At 43.2% G+C, this 20,821-nt stretch overlaps 1 protein-coding gene across 1 annotated transcript; it reads left to right on the top strand.

Moving 5' to 3' along the window:
• Nucleotides 1-15,221: 15,221 nt before the first annotated feature.
• LOC147442618 (kinesin-like protein KIN-10A) lies at nt 15,222-20,002 on the top strand. Its single transcript, XM_086528749.1, has 7 exons — nt 15,222-15,410; nt 15,688-16,340; nt 16,562-16,717; nt 16,855-16,959; nt 17,043-17,153; nt 17,240-18,994; nt 19,098-20,002. Exons 2-7 carry the CDS (start codon nt 15,720-15,722, stop codon nt 19,446-19,448), a joined length of 3,099 nt encoding a protein of 1,032 aa, XP_086384875.1. The 5' UTR covers nt 15,222-15,410; nt 15,688-15,719; the 3' UTR covers nt 19,449-20,002.
• The last annotated feature ends 819 nt before the right edge of the window (nt 20,003-20,821 follow it).

Below are 20,821 nucleotides of genomic sequence, written 5' to 3' on the forward strand. Positions count from 1 at the left end.
TGAGCGGTTTTCAAGTCCTAAAATAGCACCATGGCGAGCCGTTTGGCAATACGGCAAGCCATAGATCTTGCTTACAATGCATATGCATTGTGGGCAAGCTTTATGGCTTGCCGTATTGCCAAACGGATCGTCATGGTGTTGTCTATATGTTTGCGAGCGATTTTCAAGCGCTAAAATTACCTCGTGCCCCTAAAAACAACACAATGGCGATCCGTTTGGCAATACGACAAGCCATAAAGCTTGCCCACAAGGCTTATGCATTGTGGGCAAGCTCTATGGCTTGTCATATTGCCAACGGCTCGCCATTGTGTTGTCTATATGTCTGCGAGCGGTTTTCAGGCCATAAAATCGCTTTGCAACTCTAAAAACAACACAATGGTGAGCCGTTTGCCAAATTGGCAGGCCATAGCATCGCATATGCATTGTGGGCAAGCTGTATGGCTTGTCATTTTGCTAAACGCCTCACCATTGTGTTGTTTTTATGTTAGGTTAGGTTTAGGTTATATGTTAGGTGAGATTATAGGTTAGTTTAGAGCTATCGGCGGCATAATAGTCAAAAAAATACAAACGGACTTCGAATATGACTCGTGTACTTCTAAAAACGCAAACGGACTTTGGTTAGGTTAGGTTAGGTTATAGGTTAGGTAGATGTTATAAGTTAGGTTATATTAAGTTAAGTTAGGTATAGGTTTTACGTTAGGTTAAATTATAGCTTAGGCATAACGATTATAGGTTAGGTTAGAGCTAGCGTCAAATTAACAGAAGAAAAAATACAATCGGATTTCAAAGATGACTAACGGACTTCGGTTAGGTTAGGTTATAGGTTAGGTAAATGTTATAAGTTAGGTTACATTAAGTTAGGTTACGTATAGGTTTTGCGTTAGGTTAGATTATAGGTTAGGCATAACGATTATAGGTTAGGTTAGAGCTAGCGTCAAATTAATAGTAGAAAAAATGCAATCTGACTTCAAAGATGACTCGTGTACTTCTAAAAACGCAAACAGACTTCCGTTAAGTTAGGTTATAGGTTAGGTAGATGTTATAAGTTAGGTTACATTAAGTTAAGTTAGGTATAGGTTTTACATTAGGTTAGGTTAGAGCTACCATCAAATTAACAGTAGTAAAAATGCAATCGGACTTCGAAGATGACTCGTGTACTTTTAAAAACACAATCGGACTTTGAAGATGACTCGTGTACTTTTAAAAACGCAAACGGACTTTGGTTAGGTTAGGTTATACGTTAGGTAGATATTATAAGTTAGGTTACAGTAAGTTAAGTTAGGTATACGTTTTACGTCAGGTTAGATTATAGGTTACACATAACGATTATAGGTTAGGTTAGAGCTATCGTCAAATTGATAGTAGAAAAAATGCAATTGGACTTCGAAGATGACTCGTGTACTTCTAAAAACGCAAACAGACTTCGATTAGGTTAGTTTATAAGCTAGGTTTAGGTTATAAGTTAGGTTACATTAAGTTAGGTTATATTAAGTTAGGTTAGGCTTATGTTATAGGTTAGGTTAGAGCTAACGTCAAATTAATAGTAGAAAAAACACAATCGGACTTCAAAAGTGCACACAAACTTCAAGAACCTTAATATATAGTCATTGACCAATAAAGACAAGATTATTATCCTATGGTCCTAATCTCTGTGCACCTCTAGACCGAGGTGTGCGGGGATCGTGCTTGGCTAGAGAATATAAAGTTGTTAGAGCTAGCTGAAAATAGTTGAAAAAATGCAATCGGACTTCGAAAGTGCACACAGACTTCAAGCTAGAACTTTAATATATAGTGATTGACCAATAAAGACGAGATTATTACCATGTGGTCCTAATCTTTGTGCACCTCCAGACCGAGGTGTGTGGGGATCGAGCCTGGCTAGAGAATGTGAGGTTGTTAAAGCTTGTCATGTACTTAGTAGTGTGTAGTTATAACAACTAGAGTGTTTTAATTATTTGTTGCATCATTGGTAGATAAAGTATGGACGATAGGATGGCATGTCCTTGTGCGCATTGCAAGCATCAGATCTTTCAAAAACGAAAAATCTGCGACCAACACATACGCAATCACGGTCTCTTTCCGATAGAGCAAGTACAAGACCTACGTTATCGATCTCATAGTCTAGAGATTGAAGGTCAAAGTCCGCAAGTAGATATTTCTCCAACTTCATCCCAGAGAAGAAGATTTTCAAACGAGCAACCATCGACTGAGTCCTCCCAACTAATACCTGAAGCGGAATTTCAAGAAGTAGAGATGGAGCAGATGTTGGACACGTTCTTTGACATGGATTCCAATATAGAAGGCGACAACGTTGAACGCAGTATGTGTGAACCAACCTCAGCCATCCCGTTCATATCGATGGCATGATAGCAACGATGAGGAGGGCGAGATGATGCAAAGTCTTGCACGCATGCCGCTCTACACTGGTGCAAAAATCTCAGTTCTCCGTATCGCATTGGCAATGCTTAATTTGCAGTCTGTCTACGGTTGGTCTGACGCCTCAGTCACAGAGCTTTTCAGGTAAACATATTTATCCTAAGCATGGTAAAGTGCAAATTACAATTCATATAAAGTGATCAAAGGGCCGACTTGTTCATGTAACGTCAGGTTGCTGAATGAGAAAATCTTACCAGAAGGGAATCACATGCCTCCTACCCGTCCAGTCGCTAAAAAGCTTCTTACTAATTTGGGCTTGGATTATCAGAAAATACATGCATGTTCTAATGATTGTATACTTTTTCGCAATGAGTATGTAAACCTGGAACAGTGTCCCAATTGTGGATCAGAAAGGTACAGGGAGGACATGCACAAGGAAAATTTATCCCTGCAAAGGTCCTTCGACACTTTCCTATCATTCCAAGAATAAAGAGCATGTTCAGGTGCAAGTCCAAAGCCGCTTTGATGACATGGCACTCAAATACTAGATCGATAGATGATGTTATGCGGGTACCTGCTGACTCTCGTGCATGGAAGCACATAGAGGAAAGTTGGCCTACATTTAAGAACGAGCCTCGATGTATCCGCTTTGGTCTGGCAATGGACGGAGTAAACCCATTCAACTCAGACATCATGCAAAAGTGGCTAGAGAGGTACGAAGGGGAAAAGCAACAATGTTTGACAGATCTCCTTCAATTCAAGCGCAACCGTGCAACTAGAAACCTTCCTTTTCCAGACCATCTTCAAAAATTGTCTGACTTTCCAACTTGGGCGGTGGTTAGATGCGACACTCTCAGAGGCAAAGAGGAGTGGAGTGTTGATTACTGAAGAGGAAGAGGAGATGTCAAGGGGTTTCGATTGGCATGTACATTTCACAACTTCCTTTTTGAGCCCCACATGAAAATTAGTTTGCTTGAATAACTTTTAATTTGTTTCAATTTTGTGGCTGAAGTATAACAAATATGGAACTTTGTGGTCGCATGGGAAGCACTTCAGAGTGCAACGGATCGATGAACAAAGGGTCACTTTCGATAGCGGTATTAGGACAAACTTCATCCAAGAAAGTAGGAGTAGTGCCAGGGATGAGAATACAGAGACTGGCCAGCTTGAATACTTTGGCTACATCCAAGACATCTTGAAGATTAGCTTTAGAAAGTTTGATATGTTTATCTTTGATGTCAAGTGGTTCAAAGTTATTACCAGTGGCCCTAATGCAACTGTGCACAAAGACAAGAGTAGATTGATTCAAGTGAACTCTAGGCGTGTGTGGACAGATGTGCGGGATACATTCGTACTTCCGCAGCATTGTGAACAAGTTGTGTTCATACACGATCCACTATGGACAGAAAATGATGAGAATGATCTGTCTAAACCCTGCTGGCTCTATGTCGTTCAAGTTGCTCCACGTAGCAAGCAAGTGTGTGAAGGATTAGATGTTGAGCTCGAAGAGGTGATTCATGAACAAAGTGCAAGACTGACTCCAACTTTAAGTTTAGATTTTGAGGTGGCTGTCAGCATTGAGCAATTGTTTGAACCTAGAGATAAGATGTCAAATAGTGAAGCTGATGCGGAGAGCGACGAAGAAGTAGAGTCCGATGACGAAGATGCAAAAGTACAGAATGAGATAGACATCTTTGGTGCATCAGATCTCATAGAGGATGAGAGATTAACTAATGACTTTTGCTAGGAAAGCTTTTGTAAAGCTCTTTTTATTAGTCTACAATACACTTTAGATTTTGGTCATTTATGTAGCAGTTTCGTTGATTTGTTATTTGTATTGATTAAGCATTTCTTACATAAACTAACATATTTTGTAGGTGTTGTTTGTTTATGATTAGCCATGGCCGATGACGATGAGCCATACTCTCCTAGTTTTAGTTTTTCAGTCACTCCGACTGGCATGTCACTTGAGAAGATGGGCTTGTTTTTGTCTCAATTCACACCAGAGCAATTCGCGATGGCACATCACCTTTGGGGTGCAGGTACCTCTAGACCTACTATGGCCAACCCTACGCCCAGGACTAGTGTGGTCCCTACACCGAGTGGCCCCACACCTCAGGTGTGTCCCCTACGCCTAGGACTCGTGTGCCCTCTACACCGACGGGTGGTTCATCCTCGAGACGATGTAGTCGTCGTTCTGGAGGTGGTGGTTGCTATGGTAGCGGCTCTACCAATGCGTCCACACCACCGAGAGAGCGTCCACCACTCTCTTCAGTAGATATTTCATCGATGGGCACACCACGTACACCTTGGGGATCACACGAGCATGTCCTAGCAAGGTATACAGGAGCAGGGAAGGGGCTATTGTGGTAGATAGGGTCGGAAAGGAAATGCGACAAAGGATTCAACAGCTCTGTATGATTCAGTTTGGTCACTCTGTGATGGAGATTTGGGAAAACCTCGATCTGGAGAGAAAGAATTACATCATCGACGCCATTCAAAGAGAGTACAGGCCGGCAGAGGGATACGATCAGGTCTCGAACACCTGGATTTTGAGTGTGGCGAGGTCCACAATGTCACACCCTCAGTAGGAGGCCAGAGACAGGTACAATGACGGCAGTCCCAAGCCCGCATGGTTGGACGCAGAGGAGTGGACAGGGATTGCACGAGAGACACAAGACAATCCCAATAGATTTCAACAGCAGAGAGATGCATCCAGAGCACGTTTAGAGTCTGTTGGAGCATCACATCTTGGGAGTGGAGGCTATGATACGCTTCAACATGAGTTTATAAGTTTTATACGTATGCTTTAAATTATTGATAATCTATATGTTATTTGGAGATTTATCTAATTATTAAACCATAATTTTGCAGGAAGTTGCCATGAAGCGCCTTTTGACACGCCAAGAGGAGAAGTATGGGTACAAGCATGGACTTGTGTTGGCCCTTTTGACCAGCTGTTGCAGGAGGAGGGAGAGGACGTCGATTGGGAGGCATTACCATGAGGGTCTTCTCACTCACTGATTGTTTGCATATGTACAATTATGTAGTGCTTATGTTTATGGTTTATGGTATGGTATAGATGTTATGGTTAAGGTTTGACAGTCAACTTAAGATTATGGTTTTGCTATGATGGTATGACAATCATCTGATGGTTATGGTTATGGTTATGGTTATGGTTATGGTTATGGTTATGGTTGTGCAAGGTTATGGTTATGGTTTTGCTATGGTTATGGTTATGGTTATGGTTGTGCAAGGTCATGGTTATGGTTTTGGTTCAGGTGATGGTTATGGTTTTGCTATGATGGTATAACAATCGTGTGATGGTTATGGTTATGGTTATGGTATGACAAGCAAGTTATGGTATGGCAAACAGGTTATGTTTATGGTTTTACAGTTTTTGACTCATGTTTTAATTATGTTAACAGTTATGTTAATCTTACAATTTTGCTAATTGCCATACACTCGCTCTTTAGCGTCAGCTTGTAGGTGGAGTGCGGTTGCTTGTGCACTCTTCCTTTCCGCAAAGAGGGCTGTTTTCTTTTGCTGCAGTACATGCAGCATTAGTTCCCAGCCCTCTCTACCCAACAAAAATTTGCAGGTTTTGGTCGTTGGTATAGGTGACGGTATCATGTAGGGCCAACGGAATGAGAGTCGGAATTTAATATATTAATACTAGTGCTTATTACGTTAAGTATTCCGACGCCTATTCAAGGCCTATTCCGACGCCCGCTATACCGATGGTCATACCGACACTACGATATCGGCGTCTCTTACAAGGCTTGTTTCAGCGCTTTTTAGTTTAAAAAATAGCGCTATTTCATCGGCACTTGCGCCGACTTCTGCGCGATGTCTTGTAGTGCAAATACAAGACGGGCAAAGAGGCATCCTTGTCTCACTAAGCGGTATGGAGGGAAGGGGTCTGACAGAGAGTTATTGAGGGCCCCTCTAGCATGTGCATTTCCAAGGAGAGTGAGGACAAACCTTACCAACATGGGGCCAAACCCCATCATAATCAGACTTTGAATAATAAACGACCATTCCAACTTGTCATAGGCTTTATCGAAGTCGACTTTGACGAATACAAAGTCCTGGCGAGAAGATTCAGCGTGTTCAATTCCCTCCACATGGAGATAACTGCTTCCATGATCCTTCTTCCCTTGATAAACCCCTTCTGCTCGGCACACAATCACTCTCTCAAGGCCGGGGTAATTCTACTAGCAATGGCTTTAGCAAAAACTTTATAAGCGGATGTTAACATGGTGAGGGGCCTCCAATTGGCCAACTGTTCCTTAGGGCCTTTTTTATGAAGGAGTTTGATGATACCAGTGTTAATGCTGATTGGGAGCTGAGAATTTGACTGCCTCATCCCATACCAACATTAAGATTGGTGCTATTGTATCTTTGAAATCTTGGTAAAATTATGCTGGCAACCCGTCGATTCCTGGGATTTTCTTTAGTTTAAGAGCATCGATAGCCCTCTTGATTTCCTGTATGGTGAGGTCAGAATCCAGTTGCCTAGCTATGTGGGGAGGGATAATCTGCTTTTGACTATTTTGAATCTGTTCTCTTGCCCCAATTTTGGCCTGGTTAGAGATCTCTACCGGACTAAAAAGATTAGAGAAGTGGGTGTGGACTAGCAGGATGTTCTCCTCCTGGGAGGTGGCCCGACATGTTTCAGTAGTTAGCAACGATATCATATATTTTTTATGTTTCTTTCTGAGGGTTTTGAACATGGCTTTTGTGGGCTTGTCCACCTGGCCGGCCCACCATTCTCTAAAGAAAGCCGTTGTATGGAGAAGGGTGAGGTCCTCCTCCATTTTAAACTGGTGCCGAAGTGTACTGATTTGGTCTTGGACTTCAGGCTGCTCGTTGGAGGAGGCTTCCAAGACTATAAGATCACTGTATATCTGGTCTTTCCTACGTTGCATGATTTCATTGACCCTCCTTCTAAACAAGATTAGTATTTTCTGGGTGTTGGCAACCGTCTTGGACCATGACCTTGCATGTGAATCCCCCTTTGAGAATGCTTGAACCCATATGGCCTTGATATTATCTTGAACTTCTTCTAGTTGAAAGAGGGAACAATTTGTGTGAAACCAATGATTTTGTATTTTGGTGTGCTTATCATCGAGAGTTATGACTAAGGGGTAGTGGTCAGAGGCACACGAGGTAAGACTGGGCTTGGCCTTGAGTCTATTGTACACTTTGGCAACTCCCATGCTGATATAGCACCTGTCCAAACGAGCTTTCCTAGCATTCTCTCCCTTAGAGTAATTCTGCCAAGAGAACTCTCCTGTGGTGCCTATATCCACCAGATCTAGATGTGTCTTTAGTTCCTCCCATTTTTAATGCTCAACCCCTAAAATCCTTTTGAAGATATCGGTTTTCTTAGCTTTCCACCATGTTGAAATATCCAAAGAGGATGACCGGACTTGTGAGGGATTAAAGTTCATGCCAAAGATCAGTTCTGTTTTTTACAGAGCCTCCAGCATAAACCAAAACCAGAGTGCATTTAATGGGGGCATCAACCTTGACAGCCACCCAAAATTCTCCAACACTAATACTAGAGATACTCCAGTGCATGGGGGTACCAAGAGCTGTCCCTCCAGAGCCTGGAGAATGACCAAAAACGTGCCCTGGTGGTCCTTAGAAACTGTTGAGAGTCTCTGAGAAAGTTTGTCCCCATTGATCTTGACTTCTTGTAGAGAAATGACGTCTACTGGGTAGTTAAAAATCGAAGCTTTAATCTTCCTAGCTTTGAAGGGGTCAGAGAGCCCCTTTATATTCCAAGAGAGAATCTTCATCTATTACTGCGACGGTCTTTACCTTTCTTAATCTGAGCCCTTGGCGAGGACTGGACCCCAGAATTATGGGCACGCTTATTGTCCTTGTGTACGTCCATGGGGCTGAGGCCTGCATCCTGGCTTTTTGTTTGAATCGGAGCGAAATTTTCCTTGTTGCCTTCAACTAAAAGCGGAGCCTTGTTGAGGTCGATTAGTTTTTCCTGGTCGGCTTTATTGACTTGGGACTCAAGTCGGGTCATAGTGTCATCTTCCTCATTTGAATCGGGACTAGTGGATTCTGCTACCTCGGAGTCCTCCCATTCAGGCAATGAGGCTAACAGTGCAAACCGTTGATCCGAGCCTATCACAAATTTTTGTTTATTATATTTTGTTGGTTTTCCTTGCTTCTAGAGGTTTACAATATAAGAAAGAGTGAGAACAACCTCTTGGAAAAATTAAAAAAATGATTTGATAGGAATTTTTTCTTGACTAGTTCACCAGAGGTGAAAGGTAGAGGGAGAACCTAGTGGTAAAGGGAAGGGAAAATATGTAAATGTGAAAAGAAAAGATATGATGTGGTTGTGGAGCCATGCACCCATGATTCAAGGGTCATGAGTGACTCGTATCATCATGGCTTTGGAGCCATATGATGATTCAAACAGATGGGACCCAAGTGGAAGACTTGGTAAAGGAAGGAACCAGACACATGATTTTGCTGAATTTTTAAAAAATACTTCCACTCCGATCCAAGAAAATTTGTCTTCATCAAAGTTGTAGCTGATGAGCTGGAGATTCTGACCATATTTTTTTTATAATTTTTGCATCTACGGTCTAGGAGATATGGCCAAAATGGCGGACGCCAGTTTTTCAACTGTGGTGGAGACCACCCCCTCTACCTTTACACACACACACACACACCCCTCCTTTTCCACATGGAGACCTTCTCTAAAAATCAGCCATTAGTCTTCTCACCCTCCTCTCCTTCCTCCTCTCTCTCAAGCTCAAAAACCCATCAAAATTCCTCTTCTAATCACCTCTCAAGTCATGCTTAATCTTGTTGTAATTCATAAGTTCTCATTCAACCCCTTTCTATTATTACTAGATATGTATTGATTTTATGTAGATTCTTTACATTTTAAAATAAGGAAGCTCTTGGACTCAAGCTATGGAGGAAGGAGTGAAGACAACACAAGTGATGATGGAGCTAATTAGTTGCAAATTGGTCAACAAATCACTTGGAAGGAGCTTCTTCATTGGTTGAATGTCCCTAATCAAGCTTCATTTGTACAAATTACACTTGGATCTTAACCTCACTCCTAATCACTCTCTTTCCTATATAAAGAGGCCTTCCCCTTTGTAATTTCAAGCCTCCCTCAGCCCCATTGAGTCTTTGTATCACTCACCATGAGCCCATAAGCTCATTCATTCACTCTATTCTTGCACATTCTAGAGTGCAAATTGTTTCATGCTAGTAACCTCTCCTCCTCTTACTTATGTTAATTAAGAGAAATCTTTTACATGTGTGTGAGAGTGCTTGATGTGATCTTGGCTAATCCTTGAGTGGTTGTTTGGTAATCTACATGCTATTTGTGTTGGGAGTGTTTGAAGTCATCCATTCCTTGTACACACACTAAGGTTAATGCTTCATTCATAGGAATCTCTCTCTCTCTCTCTCTCTCTCTCTCTCTCTCTCTCTCTCTCTCTCTCTCTCTCTCTTTGTGTAGCGGTCCTAGTCCATGCTTCCAAGACTAGGTGGTGCCCTCATCTCATTTCCCTTGTGGCGCAATGGAGTTTGTTTTGGTGTAGAGGCCGCCATTCCAAATTTCCTTCGTCACCGGTTGGGGGTTCTTATTTTGTTCTTGTCCATAAAGTTTCTTTCTTGGGTAGTCCGGTCCACCCTTGAGGTATGGGGAGCAGAGCTAGTGGGGGGGGCTTGGGTTTAGGGGTCTAGGGGTCCTTATGTTCTCTTATTGTTTCTGGCTTAGGGTTTTTATTAGGACAGTCTCTAACAAAATGCCCCTTAGCCCCACAATGGAATAGACGTTGGGAAGATACTTGTAGATGAGGGGTTGCTCAAAAGCTTCCCCATCATCTAGGGCGATAATCATGGCATGCGGGAGGTCAGCAGAGATATCCATTTCAATTAGGGCCTGTGGGTGCTATGCGGGGATGTAATCTCCCCTAGGTCTTCCTCCTAGCACCTTACCTAGCTGAGACCCAATAATTCTCAGATGGTTGTGAAAATGCAATGGTAGACTCGAAGAATCTACCCATACAGGTAAATGTGCCAGTGTAATGCTTGTTCCATTTAAACAGGCACAGAGGTGTAGCTCTCAATATCCATTTCCTTGAGCTTAATATGAGAAACACCATTTCTACTGTTCGAAAAACGAAGACATATTGGTTCTTAGGGAGGGCCTGAATGGTCTTGACCTCTACCCCTAAGGTCCCCCACTGGTTTTTTATCCATCCTCTCAAGATATCAGTAGGAGGACGAGGGCCAGCAGAAGCCCTATCAAGGTCCTATTTTCCAGATCATTTTGCGTTCTACAGATTTGAATAGCAGGTAGGATGACGACATGCTTACCTCCTGCATCCTATTGATGGCCTGCTGGAGCAAGGCTTCCGCCTCGAAACTGTTGATCAATGTTGGTAGGCTGAGGGGAAGTTGCAGCGGCAGGGCCTTCAACAACCCCAGCAGGTACCCTTGTTGGTGTGAAGGTAGGGGAGGGCTGCGTGAAGAACATAGCTCCATGAAGAATGGCTCTTGCGGCTTCGATACGATCTGTACTGTCCGATGGGTAGCACGTACTCTTGGAACTGCCCTTCAGCTTGGGGTTGGTGGAGGCAGTGTATATGCTGCAGAGCACTTGGGCCAACTGCATGCAGAGAGGGGGAAGAGTCATTTTGCACGAGGGAGTGGTGCCGCAGTGCTCCGGAGGCCCAAATGTTTGGCGACCTATTATCATGACCTAGAGTTGGTGAGATGGTGTGGGAGGTCATCTCACCTAGACGGGGGTAGTGGGTAATGATGCGAGGTGACCCCTGTGAGGGCACTGCAATAGCCTACGCCATCGCTACGCCATAGCCAAGGTTTGGAGCGTCAAACTACTATTCTTTAGTGGAAGGTCCTTTGAGAGTGTCATTGAATACCAATCCATAATCTTTTGATATTAATATCTCTAGACATGAGATGTGTGTATGTGGGTGCGCGTGCGTGCGCACATGTGTGTGTGTGTGTGTGTGTGAGAGAGAGAGAGAGAGAGAGAGAGAGAGAGAGAGAGAGAGAGAGAGAGAGAGAGAGAGAGAGAGAGAGAGATGTGTTGGCCATGTCACTTGCACCAAAACCCCTCTCTTTACCTAAACCCCTTTTTTTTCATCGAGAACTCTCCATCACGTTCAATTGGTTCCTTCTTGCAGACGTACATACTGTCCTTCTGCCTAATGTCGTAGCACTCCATGTGCACCATCAAAGCCCGTGCCCACTGTGTATTCAAACTAATGGTGGCTTGCACCATGGACTTTAGGTGGTTGTTTTGCTCATAGATCCCTACCATGCATTTACCATGCCCTATTTGGGTACTTTGGCACTAGACTTTCATAAGTTGAGTCACATGTTTGGGCGGATCATTTGCTCCATCTCTATTCTCATGGCCCGCTAGAGAAACCTATTACAAGTAGCCCTATTGCTTAGTGGCTCTCAAACCTATTGAAGACCTACAAAGCTAATATTGTAAGGTGAGCCTTCTAATGCTATGGCCATTGTTTAACATGACGTGCAGATGTGTTGGGGTATAAAGCCCAATGTGGTCGCCCAGGTAAGTGGGCGGGCCGCCAGGTATGTACACATATTCTTTTGTTAAAACCTAATAAGAACTCACTATGCTCTACACATTACAGTAGAGCGAGTTCACCATATCGTCATGCTCTTCTTCTCGCACTCTCTCTCGCGTCGCACTTCCGCTCGTACTCCTTCAACTGGCGCGCCAGGTAAGTGGGAGGTTGTTGGGGTATAAAGCCCAATGTGGTCGCCCAGATAAGTGGGCGGGCCGCCAAGTATGTACACATATTCTTTTGTTAAAACCTAATAAGAACTCACTATGCTTTACACATTACAGTAGAGCGAGTTCACCATATCGTCGTGCTCTTCTTCTCGCACTCTCTCTAGCGTCGCACTTCCGCTCGTACTCCTTCAAGATGTAGGGCTCTTTTTTTCTTTAAAATTGAAAGAACAAAGACCTGATAATCTGCAAATGACACATCTTCTTTGGGGTTGTGTTTAGCAAGCTCATTGGCAATTACCACATTGCCCTCGTGATGCACATGCTAAGAGGACTAGGGCATGAGTCTGAGATAGATAATATATATATTTTTAAAAAATATTACTAATTATACTTGCCTATGAATAGCTTCTCTTATTTTTCACAAACTTACCAACACAACAAGAGTAGTGAAGGGCGCAAGCAAAAGCGATGGCTTGAGGAAGCAACAAAAAGTGATGGCTAGAGGGAGCCTCAAGGTGGTCAAGTAGGCAGCCCTTGACAGCTTGGGAAGATGAAGATGAAGACAAGAGCTCTGTGTATCCCATCAAGCGATCGATTACACCTTAGGCTAGTACTTGCAACAAATGAATGCAACCGACAAGGTCTGCTTGTCCACGAAGGGGAGGAATTTTGATCACCCAACTCTCTGTTGTAGACTTTCTTCTTATCACAATTGTTTAAATTCATCACAAATTCTTAAGATGAAATGGGAGCTCCTCAAAAATATGGCAAAGATGCGAATAATCATTGAGACTAGCCTTCGTGTGTGACAAGTGAGACTCCCACCACCATTTTTTTCATTTAAAATGAATTGGAGGTAACTATAGCCTTTGAAAATGGGCGAAATTGAGGCTAGCCTTAGTGCGTGACAAGTGAGGCTCTTGCCGCCTATGGTGTTCTACCAACGATTGGGCCAATCGTGGACCATAAGATTCGACAGTTGCCCCAAATTTACTAGTCTACCCGAATTTACAAATTTGCCCTGAATTTACTAATCGGCTCACATTTACAATACGGCATACTCAAATCCCCCATATTTCAATGAACGCATATGGGCGTAGTGGTTAGTGCACATGGCTCGTAGTGGGGAGGTCGCGACGGGTTCAAGCCATGGGGTGCGGACTGCCCCAAATTTACAAGTCTAGCCGAATTTACTTTTCTCCCCGAATTTACCAAATGTCCCGAATTAATGTGCATCTGACGGTCCGAATCACCTCAATCATAGATCCCATTTGAAGCCGCCCGTGCAAGATAGTGTGGACGCTCGTTGGCCAACCCTTGCTATGATGCCTTTGCCCCTTGGATGTGCTCACATCAACTACGCCTCTGCCTATCCTTCCAAGCCCTCTATGCCATCAAGAGTAAAAAACTTAGGTAGGCTACGCACCGCGTATAGTGCTTGCCATTTCCACTAGCAGTATTTATGAGAAACAACTGTGCAATTTATACGCGGTGCATTCTTTACACACTACCATATGACAGAACACGCCAAATCCTTGTTGGCACCCATGTCACTGCCAAATGTAGCGTTTATTTGGACGGGGATCTGTTTCCGCCTAAATATGGTGTTGTCCTCACTATATTGCTGATAGCCTTGCACAACAAAATTTTTAGTTTATTTGCTTTAAAAAATCTCATGTAGCAATGTGTATTGCCATCCACAAGCGGCCCGCCCACAATCTCAAAATATGCCACCATATTTTGGACAAGCATCCAATATTGATATGACTATGTGTAAGGTCACATGATGCATATTTACTTGTAAGTCAGACAGATAACTATGCATGTGTCATGGTCACATAGAGCATAGTAGCTCAGCATAATAGAACTATGCATAAGCGTTTGTAACTATGCCGATTTTGGCATAGTTGCACAACTATGCAAAACATAACAGTGAATGAGCCTTCTATGCGTTTGTCAACTTTTCTACAATATAAAGAATTTTCTCTATTTTCCAGTGACGCAGATGTGCCTATGGCTTTCTTTCAGAGGCTTTAGTGCGAGCGTGTACTCAATGAGTCCCCACTCTCCACCCAATAACCGGCTGTAGGCTTGTGATACACATACATGTGCCTATGGAGACAATGTTGTAGCTTCGTGTGACCATGAGGAGTTGCATAGTTGCATGCGTATATTCTGCATGGGCATAGTTTCGCTTATTTATCCATTACTAAGCCCCGCGTGACCATGTCCAAAAGACCCTTGGAGTAGGAAAATAAAGGGAAAATTACCAAAATACCCCTCTAATTTGATGAAATTTCCCAAATGCCCCTCGTATTTTTAAAATTCCTAGTCTGCCCATGTATTCTCTTAGAATATGGTATCATCTGAAACTGGTGCAAAAAACGTTGTGTAGAATTGCCTTGCAGAGGAGTCAGCTAGGGCTCAGGAAACATTTGTTGTGGAGCTGGCTTTGGAACCTTTTCATACTCATATGAGCAGGCTAACTCCAAATTTGAGAGGGATAATCACACTAAAAATCTCATATTATAACTAAAAGTTACATCACTTGAACCGGCTTAAGAACCTTCTCACCCAAATTTGAGCCGAACATTTTTCATTTTGAACGGGCTTTGGATAAAGCGAACCTATCTTTTCTCGAGCGCTAGAGTCAGCTCGGGCATGATGTGGATGCCACCGCATGGCTAAAGTACTACCCTAGTTGCGAGAGCACCCTCGAGCATTTGAGGAGGCACTGGCAAGAAGCGAGGAGGGATGTAGAGGGTAGGAACAAAGCTAAACATTTTTCCTAACCGAAGAAAATAAGGGCAAACTTGAAATTCTGCCGGTTTTGAATTGTCAAAATTTTTAAGGGTATTTTGGGAAATTTAAGGTGTATTTTGTGGGCAGATTCGGAATTTTAAAAATACGAGGGGGCAGTTTGGGAATTTTATCAAATTAGAGGGGTATTTTGGTAATTTTTCCTAAAATAAAACAATAGAGAGAATCTTTAACATAACCTATAAACTATTTTATTATTTATTAACTTCATACGCTAACGGCTCAAATTTGCCCATGAAGCGCCAAATGCCAATTGAAGAAATCGTAAGGCAACGCTGTGGAGTCCCTCACCAGCAGCGGGCTGCGGATTCGTCTCGTGGTTCAACCATATCCATGATCTTTGCGGGTTGCCGATCTCGTTTGAGCTCTTCTATGAGCATGTACTTCTCCAGCTAGCTACCACATAATCAAGCTCTCTTGCCTGGTATGGAGAGATGCTAACTTTTCTTGAATCGCAAACACATATTCTTCCTGCTATTTCTTATTCCTGTTGTTGCAAAAGCTTGCTCTGACAGTCCTTTCGTTTTAAGGATCCAAACCCTAAATCTTTTCCTTGTTCCATGACTGCCAGTGTTCGGCCTTTGGTACCTTCGTTCTGATTGTGGTCTACCCTTAATTGAACTGTCTCCGCCCATTTTTTCAGCTAGTTTTTCTGTGATCCTGGGTTTAGGTTGCTGTTGGCTTGTGCATTTTTTATGCAGATTACTTTGTGTCTTTAATCCGGCTTGAGGGTATGGCACCTTCTCCTGCTTCACGATTTTTGCATGGAAGCTCAAACGGACAGAGAACACCTCCATCAACCTCTAGGCACAAAGAGCGCCACAGAATGGCTGCTCAACCACCTTCCTTTCCTTTTCCATCTTCCTCATCAGATCATCCTGTTGAAGTTATTGGCCGCATCCGAGATCACGCAGAAGCCTCAGAAACAGCATGCATGCTGCAGGTTATAAATGAAGGACAAACAATCAGAATCAAAACAGAACAAGGGTACCGCGATTTTGGCTTGGATGGGGTATCTCTTGCAAAGAAAGGGGATCTACAGAGCTTCTATGAGAAGTATGTGGAGAGCAGGATTGACATGGTGAAGATGGGGGCCCGATGCACTATTATGATGTATGGACCCACAGGGGCTGGCAAGAGTTATACAATGTTTGGGTCAACAAGAGAGCCTGGCATTGCTTATCAGGCCCTTGAGAAGATTCTTGGCGGTTTTGCAAATCAAAGTAGCTACGATTCTTCCCTTGAGAAGATTGGAGTCAATGTGACCATCTTGGAAATTTATAATGAAGAGGCATTTGATCTGTTAGCTGGGTGCTCTAACACCATCAATGGACATTGGACTAAGCCTAGCAAGGTATGTTAGCATGATATCTCCTTTTGCAATATGTATCACTGAGTATTTGTTTGATTGTGAGTTACATCCTCGAGCATAAGTTACTCTGCTAGTGAATGCTTCTGATGATCGCTCCGCCCTTTCCCTGCTGGCGTTCATTTCTTAATGAAGTGTTGTTCATTATTGCATTAACTCAATCCTATTAATAAAACTGTCTGCTTCATTGTCTGATGAGCGAGCAGGTGAGACTGGACATTATGGGTAAGAAGGTGAAAAATGCTGTCTGTATCTCAGGCAGCGATGCAGAAAAGATATGTAAAGAGATTGCAAAAGTGGAGAAGAGGCGTGTCGTGAAAAGCACCCTGTGCAACGAGCGAAGCTCTCGCAGCCACTGCCTGGTATTGTTTTACTGTTTGACAAAAAAAAAATGTTGCCAGACTTATTTAATACTAGCCTTTAGTACTTTACAATGAACAGCTCTAATTTCTCTCTATCAATTCTCATTCTGGAACGTAAGATGGATTGCATCTGGCAGGTCATGGTCGATGTGCCCACATCAGGAGGTAGACTTGTACTTGTTGATATGGCAGGATCTGAAAATCTAGAACAAGCTGGACTCGGTCCAGAGTCAAAGCTACAAGTCCGTGTTCTTGCAGCTCCTCCGGTTTTCTTGCACCTGTCTTTTGTTATGGAGTCTTTCAGCTAACCATAGTTTCCTTTCAGACGGGTAAAATTAATCAGGGAAACATAGCATTGAAAAGGGTGGTGGAGGCCATTGCGAATGGTGATTCTTACATTCCATTTCGAGATAGCAAGCTAACAATGCTGCTACAGGCACCTGCCACAGACCTACATCTTTGCCTTCTTTCTATTCTCAACTTTTGGCTAGTTGCTAAATTGGTGTCATTACACACATGCAGGATTCCTTTGAGGATATTGGATCCAAGATTCTAATGGTGTTATGTGCAAGCACTGAGCCTAAAGACATGCACAAGACAATTGGAACACTAGAGTATGGTTCAAAAGCTAAATGCATTGTCCGGTTACCCACGTCCCCTGATAAGAAAAAGACAAATATAGACAAGGTGGACCTTTCTAATTTAGAAGCAAAGGTACAGAATATGGATGCTTACATTATCAGGCTGGAAGCAGAAAACATACTCAAGGACAAAGAGCGGGAGGAGATGCACAAGAAATTGATGCACAGGGATCATGACTTGGTTGCGCTCAGGAAGGTGCTAGGACAGATCGAACCAGAGAGATGTGGCATGGTCGATGGTGATGATTGTAAAGCTGAAATGGAAAGGAAGCTTGAAGAATGCCAAAGGATTGCCGATGAGCTAATTGAACTTGGAAAGAAGTCCCTAGAAGAAAAAGTGTTACAACAGCAGAGGGAAATTGAATTGATGCGATGCCGAATGGAGGAAATAGAGAAAGAAGTGCAGCTGCTGTTGAAGGCGAACCATCAGCCCTGTTCTGGAAAAAAAAGTCAGGTATCTCAAAAGACAGGTTATCCAAGCGGTGAAGTTGCAGGTAATGATATTTATTCTTCAGGAAAAGATGAAGAGAAAGTACCATGTTATTTTGGAAGCTGGGCAGTAGTTGCTGATAAAGATACGCTCGAAAATGCCACTGATTGCAGTCGAGCAAGAGAATGCAGACAAGCTTATGATTTTAATGATGGCCTAAATGTACAGGTCTGTAATATCTCTGGAAGGGTAGCTACATCGGACCATGAAACATTTGAGATAAGTGGATGCTTGCCCACCATACCTGAAGAATCAGAAGGTGAGGACTCCATTTCAGACCATGAAGCTTCTCACCAGAGCCCTTATTGGAACTCATCGGCCGCAAGTGAATACACAGAAGGAGAAGACTCTATTTTGAAAGCGCCAATTGGACAAACTCTGTCAATTTTGCAGGAAAACTCAACCCTGAATACCGGTTTGGTGCATGAGCTTGTTGAAGCAAACAGAAACAATGAGAAAAGCTGTGAGCTTACAAGCTCAGCTTCTAGGAGGTCGCGGATAGAGAACATTTTTATGCTTTGTGGTAACCAAAGAGAGCTGATTGGTACAAATCCTGATTCAGCCAATAAAGAGGTCACAGAGCATAGACATCTAAGCAGGCATTACGAGGACATGTCAAATCAGCCAGCAGTGGATTCTCCCTCATCATATGTACAGCCAGCACATCATTTGCCCAGCTCTACTGAAGAATTATCAGGGGGGTTGGACTCCGGAAGAAAGCTGATTGCATCTCCCAAATGTAGTCCTGTACACAGCATACCTCTCAAGTCAAAGCCTATGTCCTCAGATAGCAGCCCTATGCACCATAACATGAAGCATTCATCATTAGAGAACACTCCTCCGCATGGAAGGTCTCCAATTGACACATCCTCCCTCTCCAAAACTCCGAGTTTCAAATCTCCAAGAAAACTCAGCTTTGATGGGCTGTCACCGCTTGGAGCACTGATGACGACGAACCAGCAGGGCACAGATCAGGATGCTGATTCTTGTGAGGTCTTCGTTAAGTGGGAGACATCCAAGGACTCCTGTGGGAAACTGATCAAGATCTTGAGCATGGATCCAAATGCCTCTCTTGCTCTACTGAGGAAGGATCTGGAATCGAATGTGTTGGATGCAAGTCAAGATTTTACTTTTCTGATGCTGCAGGTAAATTTTACTTGGCAAAAAGCAGGATTTTGTAGTTTGAATAATGCTTATGCACTGCCCACAGGTGAAGTTAAACGCATTTTTTCCATTGATTAATTTACAGGATCCAACTGGAACGCCAGCCAAGAGGGCTAATGAAATCAATTTGTCAGTGGCATCATTGCCGAACTGCCATAAAAAGCAAGGAAGCAAGCTTGCATGCCTCAGGCCTCACCGGAGGGAAGGCATAACAACAAGCCCCTTGACTCAAATGGAGAAGCAAATCATTACAGGTACATCACTGCTGTGTATGGGGCCATCCGACATCAGCTTTGGGCATTTGAAGTCCCCGGAAAGAAGTCTTTCCTGCCAGATAATTGATGGCACTCTAACTCCCCATCCAGCTGAAGACGCAAAGATCAAGCAGAAGCTCGGCTTCTCGACAAGTCCTTTATTGAAGGGCCTTCGTCTCTGATAAGGGTTTGCAGGATTAAATAAGAGAGAGCCCTGGGATTTTGGAACTATGGCCGAGTTGCACATGCAAGGTCCCTAGTGTGTTAAAGATGTAAGCAGAAGAGCTTACAATTCTTCCTCGTTCATAATTTGGAGGTCTGATTGGAGGATCACCTTGATGCAGCTGAAAATGTGAAGATCGAGCTCCAGCTTGGCTTAGTGATGACTACTCTTTTGAAGGGCCTTCATCTCTAATGAGGGTTTGCAGGTATAGGGCACTGGGGCTTTCATTTTTGTGTAGAACCCACAGATATACATACAATCTTGTTTACAGAGGTTCGACCAACACTTGTACCCAAAGCTTGGTCGTCAGCAGCAAGCAAATTTGCTAGCTTGACTGCAGAGTTGGCATGCATTCTTTACAATACTGATAATTTCTGCCAATGCAATCACTCTTTTTGTACATCGACCTGCTCAATTCTTTGTAGAAGAAATGATCCAATAATCCCAGTGCCGAGAACTGCCATTGGATATGATGCACGCTTCATCTCTATTTAGCATGCTTTTGGTGTATAAGTGAGTAAATAGATGCTATATCTCTGGTGTTGGTAGACCATCCGTTCGTGCTGCAGCTTACAATTATAAGAGTGTCTGTCAATGGTGAGTTGTTGCTTATGTGTGAGGATGAGTATGTTCATGTTAGCAAGATAAAGTGCGAGAACTTGTCAAACATCGTTAAATAGGAAGGGTTTTTTAGTATTTAGTTTACCATAGCCTCCTTTAGGAAGGTCAGAATGTGCCTAGACGTCTCATGTTCAGCGTCAAACTGGTGTTGATTTGCTTGTGTGCCCCAATCATGAGGCCATATTCAGTGAGCATGAAATTTAATGCAAACTTGGGCTATGAGGACAATGGCACTTGCAGTATTGAGCGGAAGAGGAGATTTATGGTAGATGAAAACACCGCACCCCCTTTGGACCGCAATAGACAGTGAGCGCACAACATGATAAGTGGCGGCAGCGAAAATAGGTGCTGGTCTATTTATAATCCTGAAGGAATTCAACACCAGGAGAGAGCAGACGCATAATCCCGAAGGAATTCTAAACCAGGAGAGAAAGAGCAAACGCATGCAGCACCTCTACAGAGAGAGTAGCTCAGCAACGTAGTACCTTCACAAGCCAAGACTGGATAAGCCCATCTCTGTAGCATCAAGCTCCCTAAGCATCTCCTTTGAGGTATCATAGAATACTGTCTGATGATGGGCAGTGCTAGCATTGATATTGTCACCATCCCTGGAAAACTCCCATATGTCATCATCCAAGATAGAAAAGGGGGACTGTCCTCTAGGTACTAACGTACTAGGAGGGAAATAGCAAATAGCAATGTAGAAATATC

The sequence above is a fragment of the Adiantum capillus-veneris genome, chromosome 14 (assembly GCF_014529385.1).
Source record: "Adiantum capillus-veneris isolate H3 chromosome 14, ASM1452938v2, whole genome shotgun sequence".
Lineage (NCBI taxonomy): Eukaryota > Viridiplantae > Streptophyta > Polypodiopsida > Polypodiales > Pteridaceae > Adiantum > Adiantum capillus-veneris.